The sequence below is a fragment of the Oncorhynchus keta genome, chromosome 30, assembly GCF_023373465.1.
Source record: "Oncorhynchus keta strain PuntledgeMale-10-30-2019 chromosome 30, Oket_V2, whole genome shotgun sequence".
Classification (NCBI taxonomy): Eukaryota; Metazoa; Chordata; class Actinopteri; order Salmoniformes; family Salmonidae; genus Oncorhynchus; species Oncorhynchus keta.
The window spans coordinates 58,667,487-58,682,098 of NC_068450.1; the positions used below are offsets into that span (position 1 = coordinate 58,667,487).

General features: G+C 43.7%; 2 protein-coding genes and 2 long non-coding RNA genes across 4 annotated transcripts; all 4 read right to left on the reverse strand.

The window, feature by feature from the left end:
* Positions 1–111: 111 nt before the first annotated feature.
* Positions 112–2,260, reverse strand: LOC118363826 (uncharacterized). The gene is made up of 3 exons (XR_004821476.2): positions 1,833–2,260; positions 659–698; positions 112–549 (listed from the first exon to the last, which is right to left on the reverse strand). It is a non-coding gene; the product is annotated as an uncharacterized LOC118363826 (long non-coding RNA).
* A 2,327-nt stretch (positions 2,261–4,587) lies between these two features.
* LOC127906036 (claudin-10-like) lies at positions 4,588–6,996 on the reverse strand. Its single transcript, XM_052488673.1, has 5 exons — positions 6,498–6,996; positions 6,032–6,193; positions 5,844–5,925; positions 5,593–5,703; positions 4,588–5,487 (listed from the first exon to the last, which is right to left on the reverse strand). The coding sequence occupies exons 1-5, from the start codon at positions 6,727–6,729 to the stop codon at positions 5,088–5,090; spliced, it is 987 nt and encodes a 328-aa protein (XP_052344633.1). The 5' UTR covers positions 6,730–6,996; the 3' UTR covers positions 4,588–5,087.
* A 2,819-nt stretch (positions 6,997–9,815) lies between these two features.
* On the reverse strand, positions 9,816–11,930 carry LOC118363181 (claudin-10-like). The gene is made up of 5 exons (XM_052487024.1): positions 11,637–11,930; positions 10,939–11,100; positions 10,774–10,855; positions 10,544–10,642; positions 9,816–9,972 (listed from the first exon to the last, which is right to left on the reverse strand). Exons 1-5 carry the CDS (start codon positions 11,854–11,856, stop codon positions 9,816–9,818), a joined length of 720 nt encoding a protein of 239 aa, XP_052342984.1. The 5' UTR covers positions 11,857–11,930.
* Positions 11,931–13,259: 1,329 nt separating this feature from the next.
* LOC127913754 (uncharacterized) lies at positions 13,260–13,770 on the reverse strand. Its single transcript, XR_008086644.1, has 3 exons — positions 13,728–13,770; positions 13,428–13,501; positions 13,260–13,315 (listed from the first exon to the last, which is right to left on the reverse strand). It is a non-coding gene; the product is annotated as an uncharacterized LOC127913754 (long non-coding RNA).
* Positions 13,771–14,612: the final 842 nt, after the last annotated feature.

The window sequence follows — 14,612 nt, forward strand, 5'->3', positions numbered from 1 at the left end:
AGTTCACTAAAGGAACACAGTTATATGTTAGTAAAACAGTCATACATGAGGTATCTACAAGATGTAGGTGGTGAGACAGTTACCAAATCAAATTGAGTCAGTTCCCACAATGTTTTCATGGTAACTAACGACTAATGATATGAAGCAGTGTATTTCCTGCAGTACAGCAGCTACTGCAGCTCAAACTAAATCGCCCCAGTGGTCCTTGTTGTCCTGATCCTTCTGCCACCTCTGCTCCCTTGGACCAATTGTGGCATTGGAGTCAGTCTGGAAGAGTTTGGCATCATGTATGTGCGTCTGGTCCGAGCTGTGGCATAGGAGTTAAGTCTGCGAGGCCTTTTCTTTCAACTGGAAGACGGAGCAAGAGAATTGTGAGATGATGAACATATATCCGACACAAAAAATATTCCTTTGATGCAATCTATTGTCTTTCGAGTGAAGCAGGAATATTGTGGAAAGTGTTACGTTGAGCGTAGACCCTCCTTTCCAGAGAAGAAACCACCGGTGATGAGCAAGAGCGAGCCTCCCCAGCCAATAAAAACCGCTGCTCTAATTTCAAAGAGAATTTGTTTTAATGCATATACTGTATACTTAACTACTTGAAACCAATGTTGTTCTAGTGTGTTCCAGCAGTATCATTGAAAAAATATCCACTCACTTCTGTGCCTTGAAATTGGGATCCACAGACTCTGATCTTACTTTGTTACCCCACCAGGAGTACAGGATCAGGCCAGAAAATCATAGGAGGAAAACAGCTATTATTATCATATCACATTTTTTTAAATTGAACTAGGCAAGTCAGTTAAGAACACATTCTTATTTATAATGATGGCCTACCCAGTTAAGAACCCAAGAATTACAGAACAGATGGACAGAGCCCTTACTGAGTAAAGGAACACTGATGCAGAGTAGAACACTCAGTTAAACAGGAAGCCAAAGTACAGGACCACAATTATGTATTATACACCGAGTATACAAAACATTAGGAATAAGTTCCTAATATTGAGTTGTACCAACCCCCTTTTTTTACAGAGTGTGGACTCTACAATGGCATTTGCAAAGCCAGGCTTGTTGGTTTGAATCCCATGGAGGACCAGTATGAAAATGTATGCATTCACTACTGTAAGTTGCTCTGGATAAGAGTGTCTGCTAAATGACTGAAATGTTTTTAAAAAATGTGTCAAAAGTGTTTCACAGGGATGCTGGCCCATGTTGGCTCCAATACTTCCCACAATTGTGTGAAGTTGGCTGGATGTCAAAAAAAAGCCAGCAGCGTTGCAGTTCTTGACACAAACCGGTGTGCCTGGCAGCTACTACCATACCCCATTCAAAGGTACTTAAGGCTTTTGCCTTGCCCATTAACACTGAATGGCACACACACACAGTCCACAGTCCTTTAAGCTTTCTCCTCCCCTTCCTCTACACCGATTGAAGTGGCAAGTGACGTCAATAAGGGATCATAGCTTTCACCTGGATTCACCTGGTCAGTCTATGTCATGGAAAGATCGGGTGTTTTTAATGTGTTGTGTACTCCGTGTATATTGGAGTTTGTGGATCCCACTCTATGGTGTCGCTACTTCCGTCTGCAAAATGTTGATCATGATATTTATAGTCATACTTCTGCCCTGCCCCATTCTCTGCCTGTAATGTAGTACCGTATAAGAGCATCTGCTGAATGACAATCAACTGCACCAAACTGCACTGAAGATCTTGAGTACAACCCTCCAAGTTGTAAGAGTCAATATCCCATCATGTATCATCAGATGTTAGGTGTCCATATTAAGACAGAATCACACATCCATGCAAGTTGTGACAAGCTGTCCAGAACATACCTGGTAGTCCCAGCATGGAGGGGTACTATTTGCAGTCGGACACCCCCGTTGAGTCTGAGACACAGTCCTTCCAGAGGTTAGAGGAGTAGTTGCTGGTGGTGAGCACCACGCTGCCCACTTCAGACCAGGTCCAGTACTCTATAGCCAGGGTGGAGCTCACCAGAATCCAGCCAGCCAGACACAAAGCAGCCTATCTCCATGTACATCATCACCGTCCTATGCTTCATGATGATGGTCAATAAGGAGGATGCTCTCCTCTAGCCTGGCAGTGGTTACAAGGGAATAAAAGCTATGTTTATGAAGAGGATTAACCAGAGAGATGAGTAGAGTGAACAAAGCTGGAGTGAAGTTCCAGAGTTGCTCAGAGATCTTCGGTCTGTGGAAGTCAAGGTGCAGCCAGGCACTTGCATTGTTATGTCACTGATGCCTCCCAGTCAAACCAGCATTGTGGACGTTTGGCTTATCTCACAGGGTTTTGCTCTGTAAGCAAACGTCTTCTTTTCCCACGAACCAGGGGGAGATAGCGTCAGGGATGGGGATTCATGAAACTGGTTTCCTCCCTCCCCTCGTATGGGGGTTTGACACTAGGTTTCTCTCATAGCCCTTTATCTCAAATCACAGTGGATGAACTGCTCCCTCCCAGCTAAGGTCACAAGACACTGGTGCATGTAATTGATTCATGTCAATATTCTCTGGGCAAACTGATAATGATCTATGTAATATAGCCTATAGAGTAGAGCTGAGGACAGTATCCTAAAGTAGATCTTTATTGGACAATTTGTTTTGCCACAATAATGAAAATAGCATTTTAAAATGAAAAAGAACATGCCAATACACATGGAACAGCTACATAACAACAAAAAACGTCAATCCCAGTGCAACATGCCACACGACCACAACCAATCACTGTAGAGGTGGGACTTGTTGGATCCCTTTGGCTCCTGTGACTGTTTTGATTGGCTGTTTTCTCTCGTTCAAAAATTCTCTGGTGAGGGGCACCATGGGAGATCTGGAGGAGTGGGCCAATTCCCTGCTAGCGTATTAAGATATATTCAGAAAACATGCACTCAAGCGTTATGCAAATTGCATTGTAGACTGAAAGTACACCATTCATTTAGAGAAGCATGCATATGTGGTGGTGTGTGTAAATCAGGCATGTAGTATGCTTATACTTATACTGTACTGTACATTTAACCTGTTTGAATGGGCTACTGTGAATATAGTGTCAGAGAGCAGTATGGGTCCTAATATGATGAGGAAGCATCCTACTAGGCCAAGCCAAAGAGCAGATCCAATATCATACCTGAGTAGGGGAAAATGTAGAAAGAAACAGCTTGATATTCCCATACGGTTTGTTATTCCAACATCTTCCCTCAGATTGTTCTATTTGCGACATTGCCTTAGTTTTGATGGGTCTGCTTTGGCATGTAAAAATGGCTGCTGCAACTGTGTTTATTAACAATAACTGCTGATGTCTGAGACGCCTGCATGATGATGCGTCAGGGATTAGGAACCAATGACAAAGAAGAAAAACATAGTCAAGATGAGGAAGTTTAAACCCTCTAAGTTAAGGTGATTTGTACGGTATGTGTCCTGAGAGAGGCAGCTGTTAATAGCAGTTTGTCATTGGTTCTCTGGTTTCCTCCAATGTAAGGGCACTCCATTCCAACAAAGGAAAACACAGTTCTCACCAGCCCCACGGCTAGACCAATCATCAGAAGCCCTCTCACTCCCTTGATGTACGCTGTGTAACACAGACAGATCTCATTGCTTTGGAGGCTAATCAATTACTGTAACATTATGTACAAAATGAATTGAACCAGCTTAGCCAAATAAAATATATCGCAAATATCATGTATCGTTGTATTAGTCAGTATGTATCATAGGTGTGTTAGCCTGCCAATATGCTTTAATTAATTAAGTTCAATTTAGAGAAAGATTCATATTAACAGGCACCTGTAAGACTCCTGATTATTCCACACAGAGATACCAGATACGAGATGAGAGATTCTAGTACTCAAACCACATTTCACCGTCCTCAGAACCCCAAAGTCCACACAGTTAACCACAGCGGTAGAGTCCTCAGAGCAGTCCTTCCACAGGTTGCACCAGAACCAGGTCACACTGACGATTGAGGACCCACCCTGGCCCCTGACCTGGGCCACCCTCCAGTAGTCGATAGCCAGGGTGCAGGCCACAAACACCCAGTTCAGCATGGACACCACGACGCCCAGTATCTGAACCAACTTTCTCCACATTCCTCTGTCTGGACAGGTGGAGAGGATCGCTCACAGGGACCTCCGAGGGTAAGTTAATGGAGCTATTTCAAGGTTATTGGTTTTATCCAATCTAGTCACGGAATTCACAAAAATGCATCGTTTAAAAAGTATTCCATATTAATTTAGAAGAGGACAAGATTGGAGCATCGGTCTGTCAGCTGTGCGGCATATCACTCTTGGTTTAAATAGGAAACAGTGTCCGGGCAGAATAGAGTGGCAACACCAAAACCAGAGACTGTTTACAGGCAGCCTCCCTGACTGCTTTGGCAGGTATGACTGTGCTGACAATATTAGGAAAGTAACATCTAAAGGAGTTGGGGATTATTTATAGACTTTAAAATATCTTGATTTTGATTGGACAACAGTTGAATCGTTTGAAAAGGGAGAAGAACAACAACACGGACTCAGACAGAGCTTGGTCGAAAGGCAGAAAAGGCTTGAATGACATTATCAATAGCAACACATGAAACAATGAATGTGATGAAGCATTTTATTTAATGATAGTGAAACACACCCAGGATAAAAGGCCCTTAGATACAGAGACATTCCCCCACATACAGATTCACAATTGGATCATCGTTGGGCTGTCATACGATTCAAACATTTAATCGAGTTAATCAAAGGATTTGTTGTGATTCATCGCAAATTCAGAATTTGCTCAAATTGAGTTGTCCAAAGCAACGGTTAGCAAATCAGGTAAATTGATAAACACACTTAATTTAACCTCATTGTTAACGTGTTTTGACATTGAATAGTTTGTTTTTTTAGCTGTGTAAATGATGTATTTTGAATATTCTCACTGTATTTTGAAAGCTTTCAGACAATGAGATTAATCCCCATTTACAAAACAGGAGTTCACTAAAATTCCATAAAGTTAACGGATTAACTCTGACAGCCCTAATCATCATATACAGTATATACAATTGTTACTTCAGTTCAATCCGGTCAAAATCACACATACTTGAACAGAACCAGGTCATATGTAGGAGTTTTTGATAAACGGTTCTCTCTCGCTCCTCCCTGACCCACTGGATAAAGAGGACACTGTAGCACTGCTGCCGCTGCTCACCTCAGAGTGCACTGACCCACGAGACCTCGACCTCGATGAACGACCAGACGTCAAAGACCCATCGCCAGAATTCGAGGACTGCACCGAGTTTGAGGACCGCCCAGACCGCTCTGATTTGGACGCGCGACCGGACTGACCGGACCTTGAGGAGATGGCAGACACATCTGAGTGTGCAGCTTTGGAAGAGATCTTAGATGCAGATGAAACCTTGATCTTTGAGGTGATCTGGGATACTGGGGACTGTGGTGTGGTGGACTTGGCCTGGTCGCTCTCAACCTCGGGAAGTTCAGGGATGATTATGGTTTTGCTGGGAGAGATGACACACAAAATGAGAAAGAACAAATCAATGCCAAGTGTGTTATGAGTAAATGAATAACTATTCCATGATGAGCATAGCTATGCTTGTACTCACCTCTCATCCCCACAGAGCAGTTTGCACACAGAGACCAAGTAGAACCAACCCCCGGTCATATGGAAAGCTGATCCCACCCAGCCAAGAAACAGAGGAGTCCCCAGGTCAAACCTGTGTGTGTGTTAGTGTGTGTGTGAGAGAGAGAGAGAGAGAGAGAGAGAGAGAGAGAGAGAGAGAGAGAGAGAGAGAGAGAGAGAGAATTAATATTATCTTGAAACTGGATGGAAAAACCTGCATCCAAGTCAACTCACTTTAATCCGTCAAAATAGGGGTTGAAGTATTCCCCGGAGACGTATTTTGCGTAGACAGCATATCCCGACGCAGCCAGAAAGCCTGCATAAGATGAAAGTGAGTCAGTCAGCTACTCTCAATCTGCTACAGTGTGCATCTGCCAGGTTGCTTTCACAGAGAGAAAAGTCAACTGAAAGAATATGTTTACCGCTGATGATGTGAAAGATTCCTCCAGTGAAGAGCTTCCTATACTTCGACTTGTCCTTGCCCCCGAGGAAGGTGCACTCCATCCCAATGAGACTGAGTACGAACCCCAGCATCCCCACAGCCAGAGCACCCATCAGCAGGCCCCTCACAATCTGGATGTGGTCTGGTTGATTAGAACACAACCGAACGCACGGTCACATTTGACACTACAGTAGGCTTTACAGTGGAATAACCAATGTCACTGTACTGAAACAGTCTAAACTCACAGAAGTTTGTCTGCCTTGCTTAAAAGACAAAGCACAGTAATGCTCACATATTAACATAATTTGTTTTAAGCCCTATTTATTTGGGGGATTAACTTAACAGGCTGTCTTCAGATGTGTACCTCTTGTTGATATACGACTTCATGCCCACCATAGAAATAGAATTAGAACACAATATATGATGCATGTCTCTACGGTACTTACTGTCCACGGACCAGAGCACAGGGAAGTCTTGGCAGTTGGTGACAGAAGTGGAGTCGGTGAAGCAGGCCTTCCACAGGTTAGACCAGTACCAGGCCACCTTGATGACAGCCGAGCCGCCCATGCCCCCGATGGACGTGACCTTCCAGCCCTCCATGGCCATGGTGCATGCCACAAAGATCCAGCCCATCACTGTCATCAGGAAGCCCCAGATCTGCATCACGCGGATTTTCATCCTGATACTCCGGTGTGGAGTCAGTCTATATGCTCTATATCTAGATAACCCTCAAGTTGTCTTATTGTGACCGTCTCTGTTGCGTTTCTTTTTTCGAGATCTGACTTATTGGCGATTCCTTTTTCCCTCGTCTATACGATGGTGTGTCTCCTTGGTGGAGCCACCGTCCAGTGGAGCCCGCGTCTCCTGCTGTGCTGTAGAAGAAACCTGCTCATCCCAGTCATACAACCTGCTAGCAGGGCTCAGTACGACTAAGGAGACAGTCATTTTGTCGCTCTACCCGGTTGTCACTTTTCCCATATTGCATGAGGGTGGATATGGGTCTGTTGCTGCTCAGGTTCCCAGAACCTTGTTTGGATGCTAAAGACGTTGACCTAAGCGTTTATCTCACGTTTCAAAAACATCCAGCTCTATGTCCCAAGCTGATTCCTTGGGTTTTTGATTTATTTGACAAATTCTGATCAAATGTATTCGAAATACATAAACATGACCTAGTATGGCCCAAAGGCTATGGGGAAAACTTGACCTCATCTCAAGATGATCATTATTTTAAATACAGTGCAGGTCTGACCTTAACTAGTTCAATAAGAACTCATTACCAGAGGAATTACTACTTCAGAGTCCGTTGAAGCGCTTCCATTGTCCGTTGACATTGCCTCAGGCTGCGTGCGGTGGGTTATTAGCTAGGTGTGCTGCCTGCTTCACTTATATAATTAAAACATAACGTCTTTGACCTCATATAATTATGCTTAAATCCACGGCTCTCTCTGATGGTATTAGTTGCATGGGGAATGGATTTTCTTGTGGTGAGTGAAGATGAGAAGGGTCTTCTTTGTACCGAGTCCCTTGGCTTATTGGCAAAGTAGATGGGACATTGGAATGGACCCACTGTTGTGATGCACGGACCTATATGGTGGTAATTCATGCTTTTCATTAATCAAGGGCTAATAAGAGAGAATGAACAAAAGAGTGGTTGTGTTCACTGGCAGGGCCTCACGTTAATTATGGGTTATAAAGCACAAATACCTGCTGCAAGAATTACCTACCAGGAGAATTGAAGAAATATTAAGTAAGATTCCATCCAAAGATGCAGAAGACACAGAACATTGTTTGAATTTCTATCAGTCAATAGTTTGATTCTACGGTCCTCTAAATAAAAGTGTAGACATACGGTCTGGTGATGTCTTGTTGAAAGGCGACCAAACTGTGCCTCAAACTGTGCCTCAACCACAGTTGGGGCGCAAGGATTCTGCTGGTGGCCTTCATGTTTGAATGTAGAATCTGATGTGACAGGATGAACATGAATTATGGATGCTTGTGAATCATGTGGCCATTCTGATGCTTCAATCCATACAAATTAGGAATCTTAGACTTATTGCATACAATAAAACTGTAAAAAAAAATATATATATATATGGCGTATTCATCGCTTGATTCATTCTGAAAAATATGGACATCAAAATGGGAAATCACTCACCATGATTGATTTTGTCTAGATGTCTGGCTATCATCCAAACATAGTAGCGTTGTCAGAGTAGGTCCTCTGACCAACCAGAGCTGCGGGACACCCGACACTTGTTTACGGATACACAGGACTGGAGCAGGGAGCACGGGGCGGCTGCCAGCTGTAGCCCCATGCCAGCTGGTGAGAGTCCCCCCGGCTCAGAAGGCCAAAAGGATTCGCGGAACAGGGTTAAGGTTTCCATTGATCAGAAGGTGGAGATAGATGGCAGGCGGTGTGGGGGGGGGGACTTCCGATTCCCATATCCGAGTCTGAACAAAGATCACCTGAAGCAGGACTGCTGTTGATTGGTAACTCTGTGATCAGTCGAGACAACGGAATCCCCTTTCTGTCTGCGGTGGCTGGTAGGAGGCCATCTTTCAGTGTGAGGTATATTGCAAAAATACAAGAACTTGACAGTTCTTCAGAGCACACAATGCTCTCTATTGACTCTTCCTTCATCTAGGCTTCACTTGTGGTCTGCTAAAGAGTGACAGCATGCGACAGACGGGCATTGGCTCCACAGTTGAGTTCCGGAGGTAGTTGTCATGAGACACTCATACAGAAGTCCATGTCAAAGTGATAAACCCCCAAATTAAAAAGTCCACTTATTCAATCCCCCTTTTCTTTATACTTAATTGGGGCGGCAGCGTAGCCTAGTGGTTAGAGCGTTGGACTAGTAACCGAAAGGTTGCAAATTTGAATCCCCGAGCTGACAAGGTACAAATCTGTCGTTCTGCCCCTGAACAGGCAGTTAACCCACTGTTCCTAGGCCATCATTGAAAATAAGAATTTGTTCTTAACTGACTTGCCTAGTTAAATAAATAAAATAAAATTATCTTTCATCAGATCATTCAGAGAAAATGATCACTGAATTCCTTCTTGTATGCAAAAAAAACAGCATTTATTGACATTGCCACTGTTTACAACATATTGGGAGATGTACAGGAATGAACCAATCGAGTAATGTCTTTCGATGACCTCAAACGGACACATATTCCTGATATTTGTTCTTGAGGCATATCTAATGAGCAACAATAGATTTGGAAGAGCACCAGTTCGTTTGTCCCTTCAAGGTGACCCGGGAGTTCATACTGTGATCTAGCCAAACCGAATTTCCTGCCCTGTGAAGAAAACAAGCTTATCTGATTTCTTTTGTTTATTGCCCGTTGACAGAAGAGACCTATTACCTAATGTGGTTTTAGAGAGGAGCCAACAATCTATTTCCTCTTGCTGATTTCAAGGGTTATTTCCACCAGCATTGTTTGTGCCACAGGGGGTGACATTGTTCAAGTCAGTTATACAGCAGAGGCACAGAGACAGCAAGGACTCTCCTTTGGCAGAGAAGATATCAAAAACAATGTTCTATGTACAGTGCATTGGAAAGAAGTGCGATAGCAAGGAAAATAAAAGCAGGTAGCATGCATCACATCCTTAGGTAATGTAATCACACAGGAATCCGTCTCAATAAGGAATTGGGGTTCTGGTTGAAGAGGTATGAAAATGTGACCTCAACAAGCTTAGCCCAAGGGTCAAACAGTCCACGGTCACCTCATATGACCATATGCCAGTGGTCCGTCCGTTGTCACACATAGACGTTCTTTCCAAACTGCCTTGAGTGTTCTGCTGGGTCTCGGGGGTCTGTGGAAACTGGCGATTTGTAGAAACTGTCGGCAGACTTGCCGGGTTTGTGACGCTTGGTTACCATAGACGTACCACCACTGTAGGAGCACTCTGCTCGACTAGAGGAAAACACTAAGGGTTACTCCTTTGAGATATACAGTGTCCTCATTCCCTTTCCATGGTAAAAAAAAAAAAGAAGTCTGAGTTCAGAAGACAGAAGTCTCGGATCTAGGCCAATTGTAGTGACAGTTATTGAAGCAGCCTGTTACCTCATCCCACCCTATGCACTCGTTCCCTAGGCCCCCCACCCAAGGTGACTTTCACATAAATACGTTGACACTATACACAAAGAAAACATTCAGTCATCAACATACAGTGCATGTCCTTATACTGATGTCACTATGAGACGAGATGTTGACAGTGATCTCTGGATATGCCAGTACTTAAACAACTTCATTACAGTTCATATTAAACTGCTTCATTGACTTACTGAATGACAAGCTTTACGGTCCGTCTACTCTATTATAGATAACTTTCCATTTCCGTGTCTCAGTCAACATGATGTTGAGATACGTACCGTACTTACAGATTACATAACACACTGAGTAAATGGAATGGGGGGGACACACGTCTGTCAAAGTAATACTTTTCTGTAATTGACCATTGTTTAATTAAATTGTACAAACTTGCCTGAAGCCCTCTGACAAGGAGAGGCAGAATATGAGTCCTCCTGAAATGCAGAGCACCGATCCAGCCCAGCCGATGAAGAGCGCTGCGCCCAGCTCAAACCTGGCAACGAGAGTACGGGCATAACCGGCAAAACCAATGACCAGTTAGTAAATACATGTGCGCACTGCATTTCATTTGTCTACATGCAGTGCAGTAGGACATTAAGTAGCACAGTTAAGCTGAACACTTACTTTTGAGCAAAAAAGAGTGGGTCAAAGAACTCGGATGTGATCCTGTGTGCGTACAGAGAGCATGCAGTCAAGGAGCAAAGCCCTGCAGAGAAAACAGAGAGGACTCAGCTCTGGTCTAAATAGCAAGGAGTAGTTCAACAAGCACACAATATAATGAATATTCACCATTGAGTATGAAGTGAAGGCCTGCGAGGCCTGTTAGTCTGGCCTTGGTGCTCTCTGAGCCTCCGATCCTGGTACACTTCATTCCCATCAGGGCCAGGGTGGCTCCAAAGAACCCCAGGCACACAGACGCAATCATCAGGCCCCGACACACCTGGATATACACTGGGTAGGTGTGGGTGTGTGTGGTTGTGAGGGAGAGAGAGAGATAAAGAGACAAACACAGAGTTATCTCACACTTGTAAAAGTGCTCTGACTTTCTCAGTTTTCCTCTCATTGCCATTTTAAAAGCATTGTATCCTCAAATGGCAGCTTGAACACCCGGTTCAAATGCTGCTCTGGCCTCTGGTAGTGTATCTTTTAGAGGCTCTTGGGCTTAAGCCAACAAACCGATAGGGTTATCAAATTCCAAATACCACTTTTTTCAAAGCCAGCCATTCATCTGTGATTAGGTCAAAGAAATCACACACACACACACACACACACACACACACACACACACACACACACACACACACACACACACACACACACACACACACACACACACACACACAAAACTCCATTACAGTCACAAACAGACACACATATGCACACACACAAACACACACGCAAACACAAAAATACACACAATCACATACAATTACAATGACAATACAACATCACAGCAAAAATAGCAAGCAGCTAAAGTTTGGACTGACCATCCAGAGCCAGCATGGAGGGGAAATCTTTACAGTTGGACACTCCTGTAGAATCCGTGACGCAGGTCTTCCACAGGTTGGACCAGAAGGTCGCCGTGGTGATGACTGTCCCATCCACGGAGGACACCTTCCAGTAGTCAGTAGGCAACGTGGAGCAGACCAGGATCCATCCAGATATGGTCAGGATGAAGGCAACGATCTCCGTGGCCATGTTGCTCATCCTCCTCGGATAGTCCTGTCCTGTCTGTTGTAGAGCTGGGTCAGGTAAGCTGGTTAACAGCAACTGCGGCAGATGAGAATGTATGTCTGTGGAGCTGAAGATAGTGGATGGAGAGCAGAGTCAGTCCAGGATGAATGGTTAGGAGGTGAAGTGTGTCCGTGGTTAAGATGTCGTAGCCTGGTTTATGCTCAACAGGGAGGGCTCTGTGTTCAAGCCTCTGCACTTCTACCTCTGGACCAATCCCAAGGATACACATCACTCACTGACACACGCACACACACACACACACACACACACACACACACACACACACACACACACACACACACACACACACACACACACACACACACACCGAGACACACACACCGAGACACACACACCGAGACACACACACACAGTCACACACAGAGTCACACACACACACAGACACATTCTCTCTCTCTCACACACATACCCACCCACACACACACACACACACACACACACACACACACACACACACACACACACACACACACACACACACACACACACACACACACACACACACACACACACACACACACATACATACACCACATACACACATACACAAACATACACACATCACTCCACAGTAGTCATTTGAGTGCGAGGAGGGGGTTCAGTGAGTGGATCAGTTGGAGATGGGGCTAATTGAAAGGATTTGAAAGGTTTGTTAGTGGACAGGAAACAGAGCTAAGAAACTGACATGTGTATGACAGAAAAATTGACAATAACATGTAGATAGACAGAGGAAGACCGTTGTTCACTCGTTGCAAAGGTTAGTGTCACATAGTTTCCTTACGATTATACTGGTTGAAATTATACAATTCATTGATTTGATTATAAAATCTCCTGCTATAAATGTTTCATACAAGTGTTTACAGTTTTCTACAATCACGTTGGCACTAATTTCAGAACCTTTTGGTCATTTTTCAAAACTCTAGACACAAAACTCAAAACGGTCATCTCTTGTAGGACAGGCTGTCCAAAGTTCAAAACATTGCATTGTGCATTCATATCTTTAAAGAAACCTTGCACTTGCAGAATCATTGGTTCAAATAACTAATTTATAATGAAATACCATAGGAACATTCATTTAGATCACCCACACACAGGATACCGATAGTTTCACTGTGTAGTTGTTCGTTCAATCATTAAATATTGTAGTACAAAATATGTGATACATGTTTCATTAAGGTACTACACGTAAATACATCACTGTAAAATGACTTATAGAGAGAATACTACAGACACAGTGGAATTATTGAACAAAATCTGAAATGTATTGATGAAATACAATAAAATCGCAACATAGGTTTCTGTGAATCAAAGCAAAAATAATTAGCTACAAAAAAGAAAAAACTACAGTAAAACATCAACTGCAGTGTTCCTCACCTGTCTTACTGTAAAACATCACTGCAGTGTTCCTCACCTATCTTACTGTAAAACATCACTGCAGTGTTCCTCACCTGTCTTACAGTAAAACATCACTGCAGTGTTCCTCACCTGTCTTACTGTAAAACGTCAACTGCAGTGTTCCTCACCTGTCTTACTGTAAAACATCACTGCAGTGTTCCTCACCTGTCTTACTGTAAAACATCACTGCAGTGTTCCTCACCTGTCTTACTGTAAAACGTCAACTGCAGTGTTCCTCACCTGGTTTACTGTAAAACGTCAACTGCAGTGTTCCTCACCTGTCTTACTGTAAAACATCACTGCAGTGTTCCTCACCTGTCTTACTGTAAAACGTCAACTGCAGTGTTCCTCACCTGTCTTACTGTAAAACATCACTGCAGTGTTCCTCACCTGTCTTACTGTAAAACGTCAACTGCAGTGTTCCTCACCTGTCTTACTGTAAAACATCACTGCAGTGTTCCTCACCTGTCTTACTGTAAAATGCAAAATACAGGTTTGATTACTGTACTTCTATATTTCCCTCAACCCTGTCTTGTGGATTTGGCCACAGGTTCTCATCCACATCACAATGTATGTTTTCAGCCAAACATCTTGGGAAGAATCTTCGGGCGAAGCCAAGCCTGACACTGGTCTGCCGTGATGTCATTGCATGCGTCATCCATGGCCTGTAGAAGGGTGGCTTGTTCGTGACGGTGCCTATCATATACCTTCCCCCTCCACGCGGAGAAAAATTCCTCAATCGGGTTTTAGGAAAGGAGAGTATGGGGGTAAGTACAGGGTGGTAAATTGTGGTTGGGCCTGAAACCATGGTTGCACCATTTGAGCTTGGTGGAACCTGACATTATCCCACACAATGACATAGGTCATGCCATCAGCTCTACAGACCTGATTTAGCTCATCAAGGAGGTTACATTCGAACAGCGAATCATGTGGCTGCCTGCAACTCAATATGTAGACTATTAGATGTTGTTCGACCAAACATTAGAACAGGCAAGATGAGTAATCTAAGCAACTTTGACCGTGGTATGATTGTTGATGCCACACATGGTGATTCCAGCATCTCAGAAACAGCTGCCTTCCTGGGATTTTTACACACTACAGTCTCTAGAGTTTACAGAGAATGGTGTGATAAACAAAACACATTCAGTGAGCTGCATTTCTGTGGGCAAAAACACCTTGTTTATGAGAGAGTTCAGAGGAGAATGTCCAGACTCCCTCAAGCTAACAGAAAAGCCACAAATGCTCAAATAACAGCTGTTTAAAACAGTGGTGTGCAGAATGGCATCTCTTACAGTTTTTTTTTACAATCACTC

What these genes read in the sequence shown, in the direction of transcription:
- LOC127906036 (XM_052488673.1), bottom strand. Translation starts at nt 6,729, where the DNA reads ATGAAAATCCGCGTGATGCAGATCTGGGGCTTCCTGATGACAGTGATG. An exon ending in AATCTTTCACATCATCAGCG is followed by an intron (nt 5,926 to 6,031) that starts GTAAACATATTC and finishes CATCTTATGCAG; the next exon opens with GCTTTCTGGCTGCGTCGGGA. An exon ending in CCCTATTTTGACGGATTAAA is followed by an intron (nt 5,704 to 5,843) that starts GTGAGTTGACTT and finishes ACACACACACAG; the next exon opens with GTTTGACCTGGGGACTCCTC.
- LOC118363181 (XM_052487024.1), bottom strand. Translation starts at nt 11,856, where the DNA reads ATGAGCAACATGGCCACGGAGATCGTTGCCTTCATCCTGACCATATCT. An exon ending in CTCCATGCTGGCTCTGGATG is followed by an intron (nt 11,101 to 11,636) that starts GTCAGTCCAAAC and finishes ACACCTACCCAG; the next exon opens with TGTATATCCAGGTGTGTCGG. An exon ending in CCTTCACTTCATACTCAATG is followed by an intron (nt 10,856 to 10,938) that starts GTGAATATTCAT and finishes TTTTCTCTGCAG; the next exon opens with GGCTTTGCTCCTTGACTGCA.